This window comes from Phodopus roborovskii, unplaced genomic scaffold (genome assembly GCF_943737965.1).
Source record: "Phodopus roborovskii unplaced genomic scaffold, PHOROB, whole genome shotgun sequence".
Classification (NCBI taxonomy): domain Eukaryota; kingdom Metazoa; phylum Chordata; class Mammalia; order Rodentia; family Cricetidae; genus Phodopus; species Phodopus roborovskii.
The window spans coordinates 9,464,788-9,477,744 of NW_026126516.1; the positions used below are offsets into that span (position 1 = coordinate 9,464,788).

The 12,957-nt window shown below is 55.2% G+C and overlaps 1 protein-coding gene across 2 annotated transcripts; it reads left to right on the forward strand.

Moving 5' to 3' along the window:
• Positions 1-247: 247 nt before the first annotated feature.
• Positions 248-7,916, forward strand: Dlk1 (delta like non-canonical Notch ligand 1). Of its 2 annotated transcripts, XM_051196600.1 has the most exons (6): positions 248-1,073; positions 2,314-2,377; positions 2,827-2,957; positions 5,530-5,671; positions 7,041-7,320; positions 7,546-7,916. In XM_051196600.1, the coding sequence occupies exons 1-6, from the start codon at positions 428-430 to the stop codon at positions 7,786-7,788; spliced, it is 1,506 nt and encodes a 501-aa protein (XP_051052557.1). In that variant the 5' UTR covers positions 248-427; the 3' UTR covers positions 7,789-7,916. The 2 variants fall into 2 exon arrangements, with proteins under 2 accessions (XP_051052557.1, XP_051052556.1); XM_051196599.1 differs by having other exon boundaries at positions 264-1,073; positions 7,041-7,916.
• The last annotated feature ends 5,041 nt before the right edge of the window (positions 7,917-12,957 follow it).

Sequence of the window (12,957 nt, forward strand, 5' to 3'; positions counted from 1 at the left end):
GATAAGGCCCAGGCTGGGGCTGCAGTACCTGAAAAAGGGGAGGGGGAGAGGGTGACGCATGATGTCGTCGGTGTTTACCAGTGGTCTCATGTGTTTACAGGCGGGCTGCGTGGAGGGGCAGCATAGGCAGTCTTTCATAGCTGGCGCTTCCCCTGCTTGGAGCAGATCTCGGACAGTTCCTGCTGCCCCCGGTCTGTGACCTGCGCCCCAGGGAGGGGTATTAAGGTGTGCTTTGTGTCGAAGGTGTGTTGGGGTTTGGGCTCCGTGGGACAAGTGCACCTGCACCTATCCCATACTCCACAATGGCAAGACTCGTCGGGGGGCTTCGGCTTTTCGTGGTCGTTTTCGTGTGTGCATCTGTGATCATGTGCATCTTCCACATCTTTGTGGTGTGCGTTTGGGTCCTTCTGGGCTTTTGACCCGCGCCATGTGTGCGCGGGACCAAAGCCCTAAGTGTCTTACTATGTCTGTGAGCGTTTTGTATTCTGAGTGCGTGCTAGGGCTTTTGCCCGCCCGCCCGGCTTGGTTCCTGAGACTTGCGCTAAGCGGGCCTATGCGAGCGCCACCACCGCCTCCGCCGCGTGCTGTCCTGTGTGAGGACCGCGTGCCCATCGTGCGCAGGTACCCGTCTAGCCAAGAGTGCGCCCGCGTGCGCAAGCCGCTTCCGGGCGCCGCGGCGCTGGGGGGCGGCCCCGCCAGGGGGTGGGTCACCGGGACTGGCCGGCGCCTGCCCCGTGCGCGCGAGGCGTGGGCGTGGGCGGGGGCCGCGGGGGGGGGACGACAGTACGAAAAGGCGGCGCGCGGGCCGCAGCCGCAGCTCCTCGGCGGCCCGCACCTAGCAGCGTGCGCCCCGCACCTAGCAGTGTGCGCCCCAGTGCAACCCTGGCTTTCCCTCCGCTGGACACCCGTGCCCCCTTCATCGTCCGCAACCAGAAGCCCAGCGCAGCCCCCGGAGCCCCCTCTGCACCGCCGCCGCTCCCCGGACCGCGACCCAGGCCACCCCGAGATGACCGCGACCGGAGCCCTCCTGCGCGTCCTCTTGCTCCTGCTGGCTTTCGGCCACAGCACCTATGGTGAGACCCCTGGCGGTTTGGCTCGCGCCCCCTCTGGGGAAGCCTGCGATGCCCCGCCGACCACCCCGCCGACCACCCCATACTCCCTGTCCCGTGCGCCCTAAGTCCCGCCCGTCCCGCCTAACCCTAAGCCCCGCGCTGCGCCCCCCTCACCCTCCCTGCGCCACTCCTGCGTGCCGAGCCCAGTCCTGGGGTCCCGGGGTTTGCGGGAGGTGGAGGGCCCAGCCCCTTATTGCCCAGCAGAAGTGGCGTTCGGAGGGGTGTCGTTGTGCGGATTGAGGAGGTATGGAAAAAGGAGGCTGCACTAGGGGGTATTTTATTTAAGAAAAGGGAAAAAAACGGTTTTGGGCTCAACTTTGGGGGTGTCCGTCCTGCGTATGTGCTTAGAAACAGGTCTGGGGGCTTTGGGGAGGATGACTTTGCAGTTGTAGTCCCCAATTTCCAACAGGAGCCCCTCCTGCGTGACGCAGTTTTCTCTAGGTGAGGGGCTGCGACACTGCAGCGGCCATCTGTCACTGGCAGCGAGAGAGTTGCCCCCTTCCCGCAGCGACCCCAGCCCCCACTGCGCCACTGGTTGTGTGTGAGGGGCGGGGGGCTGTCTGGAAAGCCCAAGAGCGGCTGAGCAGATGCATACAGTAGGTGTCTATTAGTGTTGGAATCTGAGAGGCCCTGCAGAGCTATTGCGCAGTTCTTTTAATGCGACCAGCGTCGGGTAGGGGAAGGGGGGCGGGGGGGGGGAGAGACAGGATTTGACTGCTTGGTGTAACTGGGGTTAATCTTGGGGGGAAATCTAGTCGCTTTACCTGTGTGCCAGGCAGGTGGACTTTTTTGAGATTTCCCAGGGACCTCAAAATCTCCCCTTTAGCTCATTTTGCAAAATCAAGGGCTTGACTGAATGCCCAGGGGTCAAAGGCCAACTCTTCACTGCCCCCTATTTCTGCTTTTAGTGGTCTGGGGGTTCCTGTTTTCTTTGGGGAGAAAGGTGTCTGTTTTGCACTTGGAAAACCAGGGGTGTGCTGTGCCTATCCCATGGCTAAAAACACACAGGATTGTTTTCCTGGGTAGGTCAGGCCACATCCATCTACAGACAAGAGCCTACTGTGTGCCAGGCTGGAAGGATCCAGCAGGGGTGTCTTTGGATCCCCCCTGCTGAGGTGCAGTGGGGCCATTTGAGAGGGAATGGTCTTTGTAGTCCTGTAGGCCTTGTGAGGTGATTGCGTACTTTTTTTTCCCACCCCAGGAGCTGAATGCGACCCAGCCTGCAACCCCAAAAATGGATTCTGCGAGGATGACAACGTTTGCAGGTAATGGAATAAGCTGTTTGGGGGCCATGGTGGGGTCCTGTGGGGTCTTGGAGCCAGGCTAAACAGAGGGGGGTGCTTTGCCACAAAACTGCGTCACAGCTTTCTTGTTCCTGCAGATAACTGGTGGGAGGGGGGAGGAGGTAGGAGGAGGGAGGCAGGAGGAGGGAGGCAGGAGGAGGGGGCAGGAGGAGGGGGGCAGGAGGATGTCTTGCAGGTTGAGACCATTGGGGGTCACTGCATCAAATGTGGTTCCTGTGGGGGTCTGGAAGACCCTGTGTTTCTGCCCTAGAACACCTTCTCTTGAGTTTCCATTCAGGTGATGCTGTTTGCTCCTGGGACCCACTGTACAAAAACCACCGAGGGTTCTCAATCGGCAGAACAACAGCCTGAGCCCTCTTTGGACCCTTGCTCCCCTCATGTGCCCCCCTCTCTCCCCTTTGTTCGCACAGGTGCCAGCCCGGCTGGGAGGGTCCCCTGTGTGACCAGTGCATAACCTCTCCTGGCTGCATCAATGGACTCTGCGAGGAACCATGGCAATGCCTCTGCAAGGAAGGCTGGGACGGGAAACTCTGCGACATAGGTGGGCACATCACCCTTTCCCCTCCCCCTCCCCCTCCCGGGGCTATACAGCCCAGAGCCCCCAAGGGTCTCCATTTGTAATATATGATCTATAGTGCATATACATTTCCTACTGGGCCTCAAATGCCTATATTTTGGTCACCTCAGCTCTACGGGTTCCCAGACTTGGGGAGGGGGCGCTGGAAAACCGCCTGTTGAATAAAAGAGTCACACAATAAAACACAGCATGTCCAGGGTGGCTGGGCCAAAGACTGGGACTGGGCCTGGGAGATTGGGGGGGGGTCTTCTGTGTGTGCTGTGGGAGGGGTGGTTCTCGGGGCTCGAACATCAAGAAAGGGGAGGCAACAAACAAATCGGGGAGGGGTGACTAATGCTGAGTGGTGATGGTGGGGGCTGAGGATGAATCACCAGGAGGCACAAGGGTGGGGGGGCAGTCAAGTGTTGCAGGAGGTTGGTGGCGGTGGCGGGGAGAAGAGGGTTAAGGTACAGACTGATGTTATCTGCTGATTTCATTAATTTATATAATCTTTGTAAACTGACAGCGGCATTGTTGTAGGGCCATTCCCATTTGCTAACCCGGTCCCCAAAGCCAAGGCAAACTGAAGTCCTCACGAATAAAGGGTGTGTGCCCACCCCCCCCAGCCCAGAGATAAAATCCCAGCAGGAAGACAGACAGCTAGATGCCCCAGGGCCTGTCTCCTCAACATGGCCAGTGACAAATAGGGAAACCGAGGATCAGAGAAGCAAAGGGACCTCTGTACCCCAAATTGCCTGTGGCCTCCCTCTCCTGGAGCGGTAGTATGGTGCAGCTGACTCATGCTGTGACCACAGCTCTGCAGCCCCTTGCTGCTGCAGCAGCAGCAGTAGCAACTACGAATGCTCCAACTTGTTTGGGGGATGCTAGAAAAACCACTGACCAGGGTTAGGCTTGTAACCTGGACCCCACCCTTCTAGATATCTGAATCCAGAACAGCTTTCTAGACAGAATTCTCCCTCACAGGTCCCTCAGCAGGCACAGCCCCTCGCCATCAGATTCACAAAGGCTATCTGCCTGTAGAAATGGTGGGGCTTGAGGATTGTCCCAGGGGGAAAATAGCCCCTGGGTAATTGCTGTCCCTCTCCCTGTCTGCCCGCCTGGCCACAGCTGCTATTCAAGCAGAACCCCCCCCCCCAGCCCCCTCCTTGCAGCAGCTCATCCACCCCTGTCTTTGGGGTTGGAGGCTCTGGGGAGCTGGTATTTAGGGGGACTGAGCAATATAGTCTAGGGGTGGTCGCCAGGTCTTTATCTTAAATTCAGAATTCCAAGTGGTAGGAAAAGAGAGGTAGAGAGAGAAGCAGGAGCCAGCGGCAGAGGCTGTGCGCTAACTGTTTGCTGGCACTATCCCGGAAAGACAAATCCTCTTTAGATACCCTTGCACCATACCTGGCCCCTGCAGAGTCCATCAACATGGTACACAGGTTTCCCCATGAATACCGTTCCCCCTCCACCAGGGTGCAAACCCCTTTGAAGGAGAAAAAAATGCCCACGTGTGGGCTTAGCATCGGGGACCCCTTTCCTGGGGCTGCCTTCACTTGCAATCTCTGGCCAGCCCTGGGTAGCTCACATAGGAGAAAACACTCCGAGATCGGCTCCAGAGGGCTTTTCCTTTTCTATGGAGGGAGACTGAGGCAGAGCAGGCAGGAGCTAAACTCCTCCGTGGGGCAGCAGGTTGGAGAGGCACAAAGGGTCCCTTCCTGACCTTGCTAGGCAGCTGGGGTCTCCGCAGTCAGAGAACCCTTGCCCTAAGCCCCTTTGTTCAGCTCATCCCAGGCTTGCTGAGCCCAATAATGAAGAAAGCCTGGGGTGGGGGTGGGGGGCCGGCCGTTAAAGCTCTGGCGATAGAGCACCGTTCATGGAAACCCGAGTGGACAGGAGAGCGCTCAATAGTTCTAATTTTGCTGCCTTCAAAAGACGCAGCCTTTTTACCCTCAGACCCCTTAGTTCAGAACTAGAGAACAGAAGGACCACCGGTGGGGAGGCAGCCCTGGGGCTAAATTAGACTCCTGGTTTCCTGATGGGAATCTTTGATGGGAAAGTGTGAAAGGCTGGTGTTCCCCCTCCCCCCGCCCCCCCCCCCCGTGCCCCCTGCAAGCAGCAGTCTGTACTGGTTCCCAAGGTGGCAGAGACCCCTTCCCCTAAAAGCGAGAAGCTGAACGTAAGAAAGGAGATGGGCTTTGGGGAATCTTGGCTCGCCCCCTGTTTTGCGGAGGGACAAAGGCTTCTGCGGTGAAGGCCCTGCGGCCCCTGCAAGGATGATAGGAAAAGTGTGCAGCTGCTTATCTTGGTTACTGGTGGCCTTGACTTTCTCACTGGTGACTTATAGTTAAGCTCGTGACCCTCAGCACTTCAGGACTTTGGGGGCGGGGTTCACTGCACCCTTTCCAGCTCCTTCCTGCTCTGCCTCAGTTTCCGTCCATGGAGAGAAGGAAGAGCTCTGCAAAGCCCTCTTGGAAGTCACTAGCAGAGCTGTTGGGGTCCCTTTCACACTGGCCTCTGAAAGGGAATGCTAAGCACTGGCTTTTCTGCTTCCCAGACATGCGGGCTTGTACCTCAACCCCCTGTGCCAACAATGGAACCTGCCTGGACCTCGAGAAGGGCCAGTACGAGTGCTCCTGCGCTCCTGGCTTCTCTGGGAAGGACTGCCAGAACAAAGCTGGGCCCTGTGTGATCAACGGGTAAATATCCTCACCTCACCCTTGAAGACCTTCTCAGCCTAACCCCTAGGGACCTGTCACCTGATAAAAAGAAGTGCTCCAGGCAGCCCCAGGGCCCCACATCAGCTCTACCAGGGTAGGGGGCTTTTATGGAGGATTGTGTCATTTCCATAATTTTTTCAGACGGTCCTGAAGGCAATTTCATATTCCCCTGATGTTCCCAAGCCCCGATGCCAGTGAATGACAGCAGATTGAGATAGAGACAGAGATGCCAAGCTGTATAATTTTCTAAAGGCAACGTAATAAGAGATCAGAGTTCAGCAGGACCAGGCCTTGAGACAGGCTTACCATACTGTAGGGGGGATGTTTAGGATATCACAGTTGGGGAGACTGGAGGAGATGGGAGGGGTCTTCATATCTGTATTCAGGAAGGACACTGGAGATGGTGACCATTGAACTCCACTACAGTTTACTGGCAAAGGGGAACAACACACGACAAGACCCTTCATCTTGTTCTAGTCTGTCAAAATAGAGCCCAGGGGCCCTTGGGAAATTTTCAGAGCCCAGGGACTTGCAGCCCTAGGGCTGAAGTTGCAGGGCTTACTCTTTGTGTGGGCTGGGTGGGGGCTTTTCTTTCCCGGAGTTTTGGCATTTATCAGATGACAAAGGGCTAGCTTGTTTAAAAGCACTCACATTAAATGGTCCTTGTGCTGCACTCTGAGCACACAGCTTCAGTTTGCAAGCTGCACTTGGGTGAATGGACCACCATTAAACAGTTCACTGGCCACTCTTGCCAGCATAGATACAACCTGTATTTCTTTCACTAAGAGCCCCCCGCCCCCCAGGGGTATCCTTCATAATAGCTGGCTGGGCCCACTCCAGTAGAAATAAAAGTAATAAGGGATGGGGTGTGGTGTGGGGCACACACACTGGAGCCCTGACTAAGGGCAGATCCCCCCCTTGGAGAGCCCAGGCACCAGGTGCCTCCTGGCCCTCCTCGTGTGGGATCTTACATAAGCCTGGACTCTTTACTAATGCTCCCTCTCCTAGCCTCAGTTTCCCCATCTGTCTAGCGGCTGACAGTGCATGCTCTGGCCTGAGAGTTGAAGTAAGAGATGGGGGGAGGGCACGAGAGGTCGATTCGGTTTCAGGTTGACCAGGCTGACATTGTGACAGGGTTGCGGTGTGTGTGCACCCCACCTTTGGAGAGGGTGGGGTGCCTCCCTGGCTGGCATTTCGCCCCTTTTTAGCCTGGTGTGTTCTGAGCCCTGCCCTTTTGTCGGGAGGTGCAGAGAAGGGAGCTTCACCTCCGGCCCCTGCCCCTCCTGCTCTGTCCCGGCCCAGCCCCCAGGGTGGGGGCCCTTACCATGTCCATGGTGTTGTGTTGCAGTTCTCCCTGTCAGCACGGGGGTACCTGTGTGGATGACGAGGGCCGGGCCTCGCATGCTTCCTGCCTGTGCCCCCCTGGCTTCTCTGGCAACTTCTGCGAGATCATTGCCAACAGCTGCACCCCTAACCCATGCGAGAATGATGGCGTCTGCACCGACATCGGGGGCGACTTCCGTTGCCGCTGCCCAGCTGGGTTCATCGACAAGACCTGCAGCCGCCCGGTGAGCAGCTGCGCCAGTGGCCCGTGCCTGAACGGGGCCACCTGCCTCCAGCACACCCAGGTGAGCTACGAGTGTCTGTGCAAGCCCCCGTTCATGGGTCCCACATGCGCAAAGAAACGCCCGTCCAACCCCGTGCAAGTCACCCACCTGCCCAGCAACTACGGGCTCACCTACCGCCTGACCCCCGGGGTGCACGAGCTGCCAGTTCAGCAGCCCGAGCACCGCATCCTGAAGGTGTCCATGAAAGAGCTCAACAAGAGTACCCCTCTCCTCACCGAGGGACAGGCCATCTGCTTCACCATCCTGGGTGTGCTCACCAGCCTGGTGGTTCTGGGCACCGTGGCCATCGTCTTCCTCAACAAGTGCGAGGCCTGGGTGTCCAACCTGCGCTACAACCACATGCTGCGCAAGAAGAAGAACCTGCTGCTGCAGTACAACAGTGGGGAGGAGCTGGCGGTGAATATCATCTTCCCAGAGAAGATCGACATGACCACCTTCAACAAGGAGACTGGCGACGAGGAGATCTAAGCAGCGTTCCCCCAGGCCCCTCCCTCTTATCCGGGTTCCTCAGAGCTCACTATTTGCGGTCTGTGCTTCTCTTTGTGATACCGCTTGCTCTCGCTTGTGTGACATCTAGTGAACGCTATGCTTACGTACATTGTCTTTGCATTGCTGTGTGACACGCTGCCATGCCACCTAAGACCCCTCTTCCTCCCTCTTAATGCATGATAATGATGAATAATAATAAGAATTTCATCTCTAAATGAGTTAAAGAAATAAGTATGTTATTCTAAACTCTTAAGTATCAGTATATCAATATATCAAATATAAAATCAAAAAGACCAAAAAAAAACATGGGAACAGAACCAGGACTTGGTGGTGAGGTCCCTCTCCCAGGGGGTTTCAGCCACCAGGCCCTCGTGCAACCACAAGATTGCTGTACTTGACCACTCACTGTGAAAAGGGCTAAACTCTTTCGTTCATTAATTCTCACACACCACTTCGACTCACACTCACATCCAGTCTCACACCGCAACCCTGAGATCTTTCCGATTGATTTGTGAACTTTGCAGTGTGTAGTGGCTGTGTGTCAGGCAGAGAGAGCCCCCAGGTTGGCTGCTGGCAGACAGGCCAGGACCTAGTCTCAGCCCTGCTGCCCACTCGCTGTGTGACCCTTGGCGAGACCCCATTCCCAACCCTGGGCCATCTCCCCAACCCTCTCTTGAGGGAGGGGTGCAAACACCCAAACCGCTAAGGTCCTCTCTAGCTCCAACATTCAGAATTAGGAACGAGGGATATATACCAAAATACTTCCTGACTCCAAGGAAAGGATCTGATGGAGACTTGGTCTCATCCTGGGATCCGAAAGGTTTTGGCCTATCCTGGCTGTACACTTGATATTGAGGTCGATCCCAATAGCGTTTCTCAAAGTGGAGAGCCTCCTGGCTCATGTCCAGTTTGGGAAAAAACATTGGCCCCTTCAGGTCAAAATGTGCCATTTGGTGTTGCCTCTTGAGCAACCCACTCCCCGCCCCAGCTCAGCTCCGCCCCAGCCCCTTACCCCCAGGCTCCACCCCACACTTGCCTCTTACCCTGTAGAGTAGAGATGATATGCTTTCAGACTTAAGTGTGCCTTGAACCACAAGTGCCCCACTGGCAGAATCTGAGCGAGCAACGGAGCCCTCACCAAGGTGTTCGCAGGCTTTAGTGGAAATGGCTGCTTGTGGGGTGTTTTCTAGTTCTATGGCAAAAGTAGGCTAGCACCTGTCCACAGCCATGGATGTACCTTTGTGTTGCTTAGACAACGACCCTCAGATCCCAAAAGACCTAGCCAGCTTCTGAATTATGAATTTGATTTTTTTAAAAGAGCATCTATCTTTTTTTGCGAAATAAAAAACAAAATATATATTAAAAAAAAAAAAAACCCCATAGGAAAGAAATGAGATAGAGTCCTGTGTAGCTTCCCAGGTCTGGTTTGGGGCCTGGGTGCTACACAGTCCTTGGGTCCCAGGTAGGAACCCTTTGCTTCTTAGGTTTCTTGGGTAGGAATCTATGCTCTTAGCTTTAAGTGTGAGCTGTGTTTACCTTGCTCTGAGTACTTGCTTACCAGTCCTTGTCACCATTACCTACTGTCATTCAAATCATGATCACAGTACACACTCCCAGCTTCATGGTCTTCACCCATTGGTCATTGCGTCACCGTTGTCACTCATTTTCGACCTTGTCACCCACCAACCTCTACCCTGGAGTCATTTCACTACTACCCTAAGCCCTGACTCAAAGAATCTCTTCCCAGCCATTGGTCATTCATTGGTCATCATCAGCCCAAGCCCCTCCCAAGTCCCACCCTGAAACCCCTCCCCATTCACCCCACCCTCATCCTGATGAGGGTGTGTCCCAGCTCCCCAACTCCCTGCCACCTCCCACCATCCCTGCCCCCTGGCCCCTCCTTCCCTATTCCCCTCCCTCCTCCCAGGTCCCCTGCCCTGCCTCCACCCACCCCCACCCTGAGGCCAACCACCCCCTTCAGTTCACCACCTCATCTCATTTTGAGTTCATTTCAAGAAATAAAAAATTAAAAAAAGATAAAAAAAATACTATTGACATATTCCAGGCTGGTTCTGAAGCCGCCTGGCCTCGTTCAACGTGAGACATGGACAGAGTCTGCTACCAATTCTGTTCCTCAGTTTCCCCAATGTGGAATTCTACAATTGGACAAAACAGATTACTTACCCACTCCACATTTTCCTTTTTGTCTCCGTGCTGTGGAGAGCAGCCCAGCCCTGTCTCCATGACTGGGGGAGGGGCTGTTCTCCCAGCATGCCCTCATCCATCCAAAAGATTCATCATCCACCATTCACCCTGCCTGTCAGGGAGTGCTTCCAGGCACCTGTAGTGTGTAAGGCGGTGTTCTCGGAGCTCTGGGATGCTGGGGCTGAGGGGCGCATGCTCGGAGGGGAGCAGGTGTGCAGGTGTCCCCAAGAAGCCAAGCACAGTGCAGGTAAAAGCAACGGAAGACACCGCTGGAGAGTCCTGAGCAGATGCCTCCCTCAGAGGGCCGCCATCTCACCTTCCCACGTGACAAAAGATCAAGACGCCAAAACCGATGAGGCCGCCCTGCCAAAGTTCTACTCTCTCCACAACAGGAACAGCGTTCGCTTGCAGTCTCACCATAGTCTTCACGCCTTCAGATCGCTCACTGCCCACGCACATCTCATGTGTTTTGGTGTAGTGCATTCTACGGGTGGAGTAGCTGAAAGACAGCTGTCTGGGACATGTTCACTAATTCGGTTCCAAATTCACAGTGGCGATAATTCTGTAACCAAAATGTGAACGGGATGTCCATCAGGAGCTCTTTCTAGCCTCCCCCACTTTTTGCAGGCAAGTCCAGACGCAATGCAAAAACGAAACAACAACCTTGTGAATTGTTAAATAAAGGATCAAGGGCTTTACTTGTGTTTGCTATTTATTTGTTACTCATCATCTACCCTGGCCCTTCCCAGGGATGGCCGGCCTTCCACATAGGCCAGGGGTACTGACTGAGAGTACTGCTTGGGCCAAGCTCCAGCTCTTTCGGTGTGGCCTGGCGCCACAAGGTTAAGGGGTGAACCTGGAGAAACTTGGAGTCCGGGCATTTCCTGACCACAGGGGCCCTGAGACCAACACCAGGGGTAGGGAGGCTTTGTCTATGTCAAGCTCCCTAAGTGTGGCTGCCCATGGGAGGTGTGGATGAATCTGGGACATGAGAGGGACAGGGACAGGGGGCCAAGAGATTCATACATGAGTGCCTAGCTCTCCCCACACACCATTTGGACCCAGAGCTCTGTGGAATCCTCCGTGGTGTTTACAGGATGGTTCCCAAGGGGAGAGAGAATATATAGGCTGAGGGTCACCTAGCAAGGGCGTCTTGGGCCACAGCAGGTGTGTGGGCTCCCTTCCCACTCCTAATTCAGTCTCCGGATGTCTCAGTGGTATCTGCTTCTCCCCTAACCCCAGGGTACCAGTAGCCATGCGTCTGGTCAGTGAGTGTACCCTCCCAGTGTCCCAGTCTGGAGGCCCACCTCACAGCCCAGTCCCTGATGGCCCAGGGAGTGACCCCTGGTTTGCTATCCCATCTCCCATGACCTGTCCCTTGCCTACCCCGCTGTCTGGGCCCAGGACCTGGGGATCACTTCCCTACACTGCCCACCCCCCTGACTCCCCTTGGCCTCACCCTCTGCCCCTTAGAGGCCCAGGCCCATCTCCCTCTGAGCTCAAACAGGGCAGAGTACACAAGAGGGCCTAGTAGGGGACATCAGGCCTTAGACATGGACACTGTCCTAAAAGCTGTAGAGAATAGCATGGTCGTGTGGAGTGAGGAAACATAGAAGCATCTACACAGGGAACACATTTTTTTAATGATGCTATTAACCCACAAATTCTTCAACATAGCCAGTGGGGTAAAGAAAGATCCCAGCAAATAAGGTCAGCCTGACCCAGGAGCCCCAGTTGGTGGGGTAGGGCGCACCCAGCACTGGCACTGAGTGACAGTCACCTTCTTCACCTCTAAGGAAAGAAACAGACCCTCAATAAAACAGCCACTTTTAGAGATCCGTGACCAGGAGTGTTTTCCAGAAAAGCAAGTCTTACCAAATGTTAGATGAAAGGGTTCAGGGGCCTTAGAGGCCTTAGGGTGGGGGTAGGTTTGGATCAGGATGGACCCTGAGCTCACAGCATGGGGACAGAGATGGAGAATCCCCCATGGCTACAGTTAGCTCCCAGAGGCCTTTGTGCTAGAGGCTAGACCCTGGGAGGGGGTGCAACTTTTAAGAGTGGGGCCAAGTGAGGGGGGTCTTTAAGTCACTGGGGTCATGACCTTTTGGGCCTCAGCCTCTTCCTCTTTCTCTCTATGTGGCTTTCTTCCTATGAAGTAGGTAGTTTTGCTTAGCAACAAGTTCCCTCCAGGATGCTCCCATAAGCTCAAGTGGTGGGACCAACTATATCCCCAGAGCCAACATAACCCTTCATGACTTAATTATCCCAGGTGCTTGCTATAGTTACGTAAAGCCTCATCATACCTGGGCAGGGAGATGCACATTGCAGAGCGGAGTCCAGGGGGTGGATGAGAACTGTGGGGGAGGCCCTGTGGTCAGGAGCCAGTCCAGGCAGACACCTTCCCCCTCCCACCCACCCCCGCCCCCGCACAGTGCTGCTTACCGGACAGTTTGGTTTTGGAGCCGAGCTCCGCTCCTGGGACACCTGTAAAGCCACACTATGTGCACTATGCTGGCTTTCTTCACTATCTTACAATATTGAGGGAAGTCTCCCTGTCACCCCAACAAAGACCCTGCTCAATGAAAACCCACTCCCTGCTTACAGCAAGGAAGAAACCCAGGCCCAAAGCAGCTGTGCAGGAGGACTGTGCTTGCCCGGCCCATGGAGGGGAGTTGGGCTTGGCACGTTGCTTTTTCATGCCCATGGCCAAAATGTAAACATAAGGGACTGTCACCCAGGAATTCGTGAAAAGAAGGCCATCAAAGGTCTCGGTGAGATAGAAGCAAGCAAAGTTTACGCACAGCCCCTTCATGTCATAAACAGCTTGTCTTAAATTACTATCCAGCATCTTACTAATCAGGATGTAAGGCTTGGGAGATGTGAAAGGCCTATATTGGCTCAGAACCCCCCCCCCCAGACCAAGTTCTCAGCACAAAGGAGGTT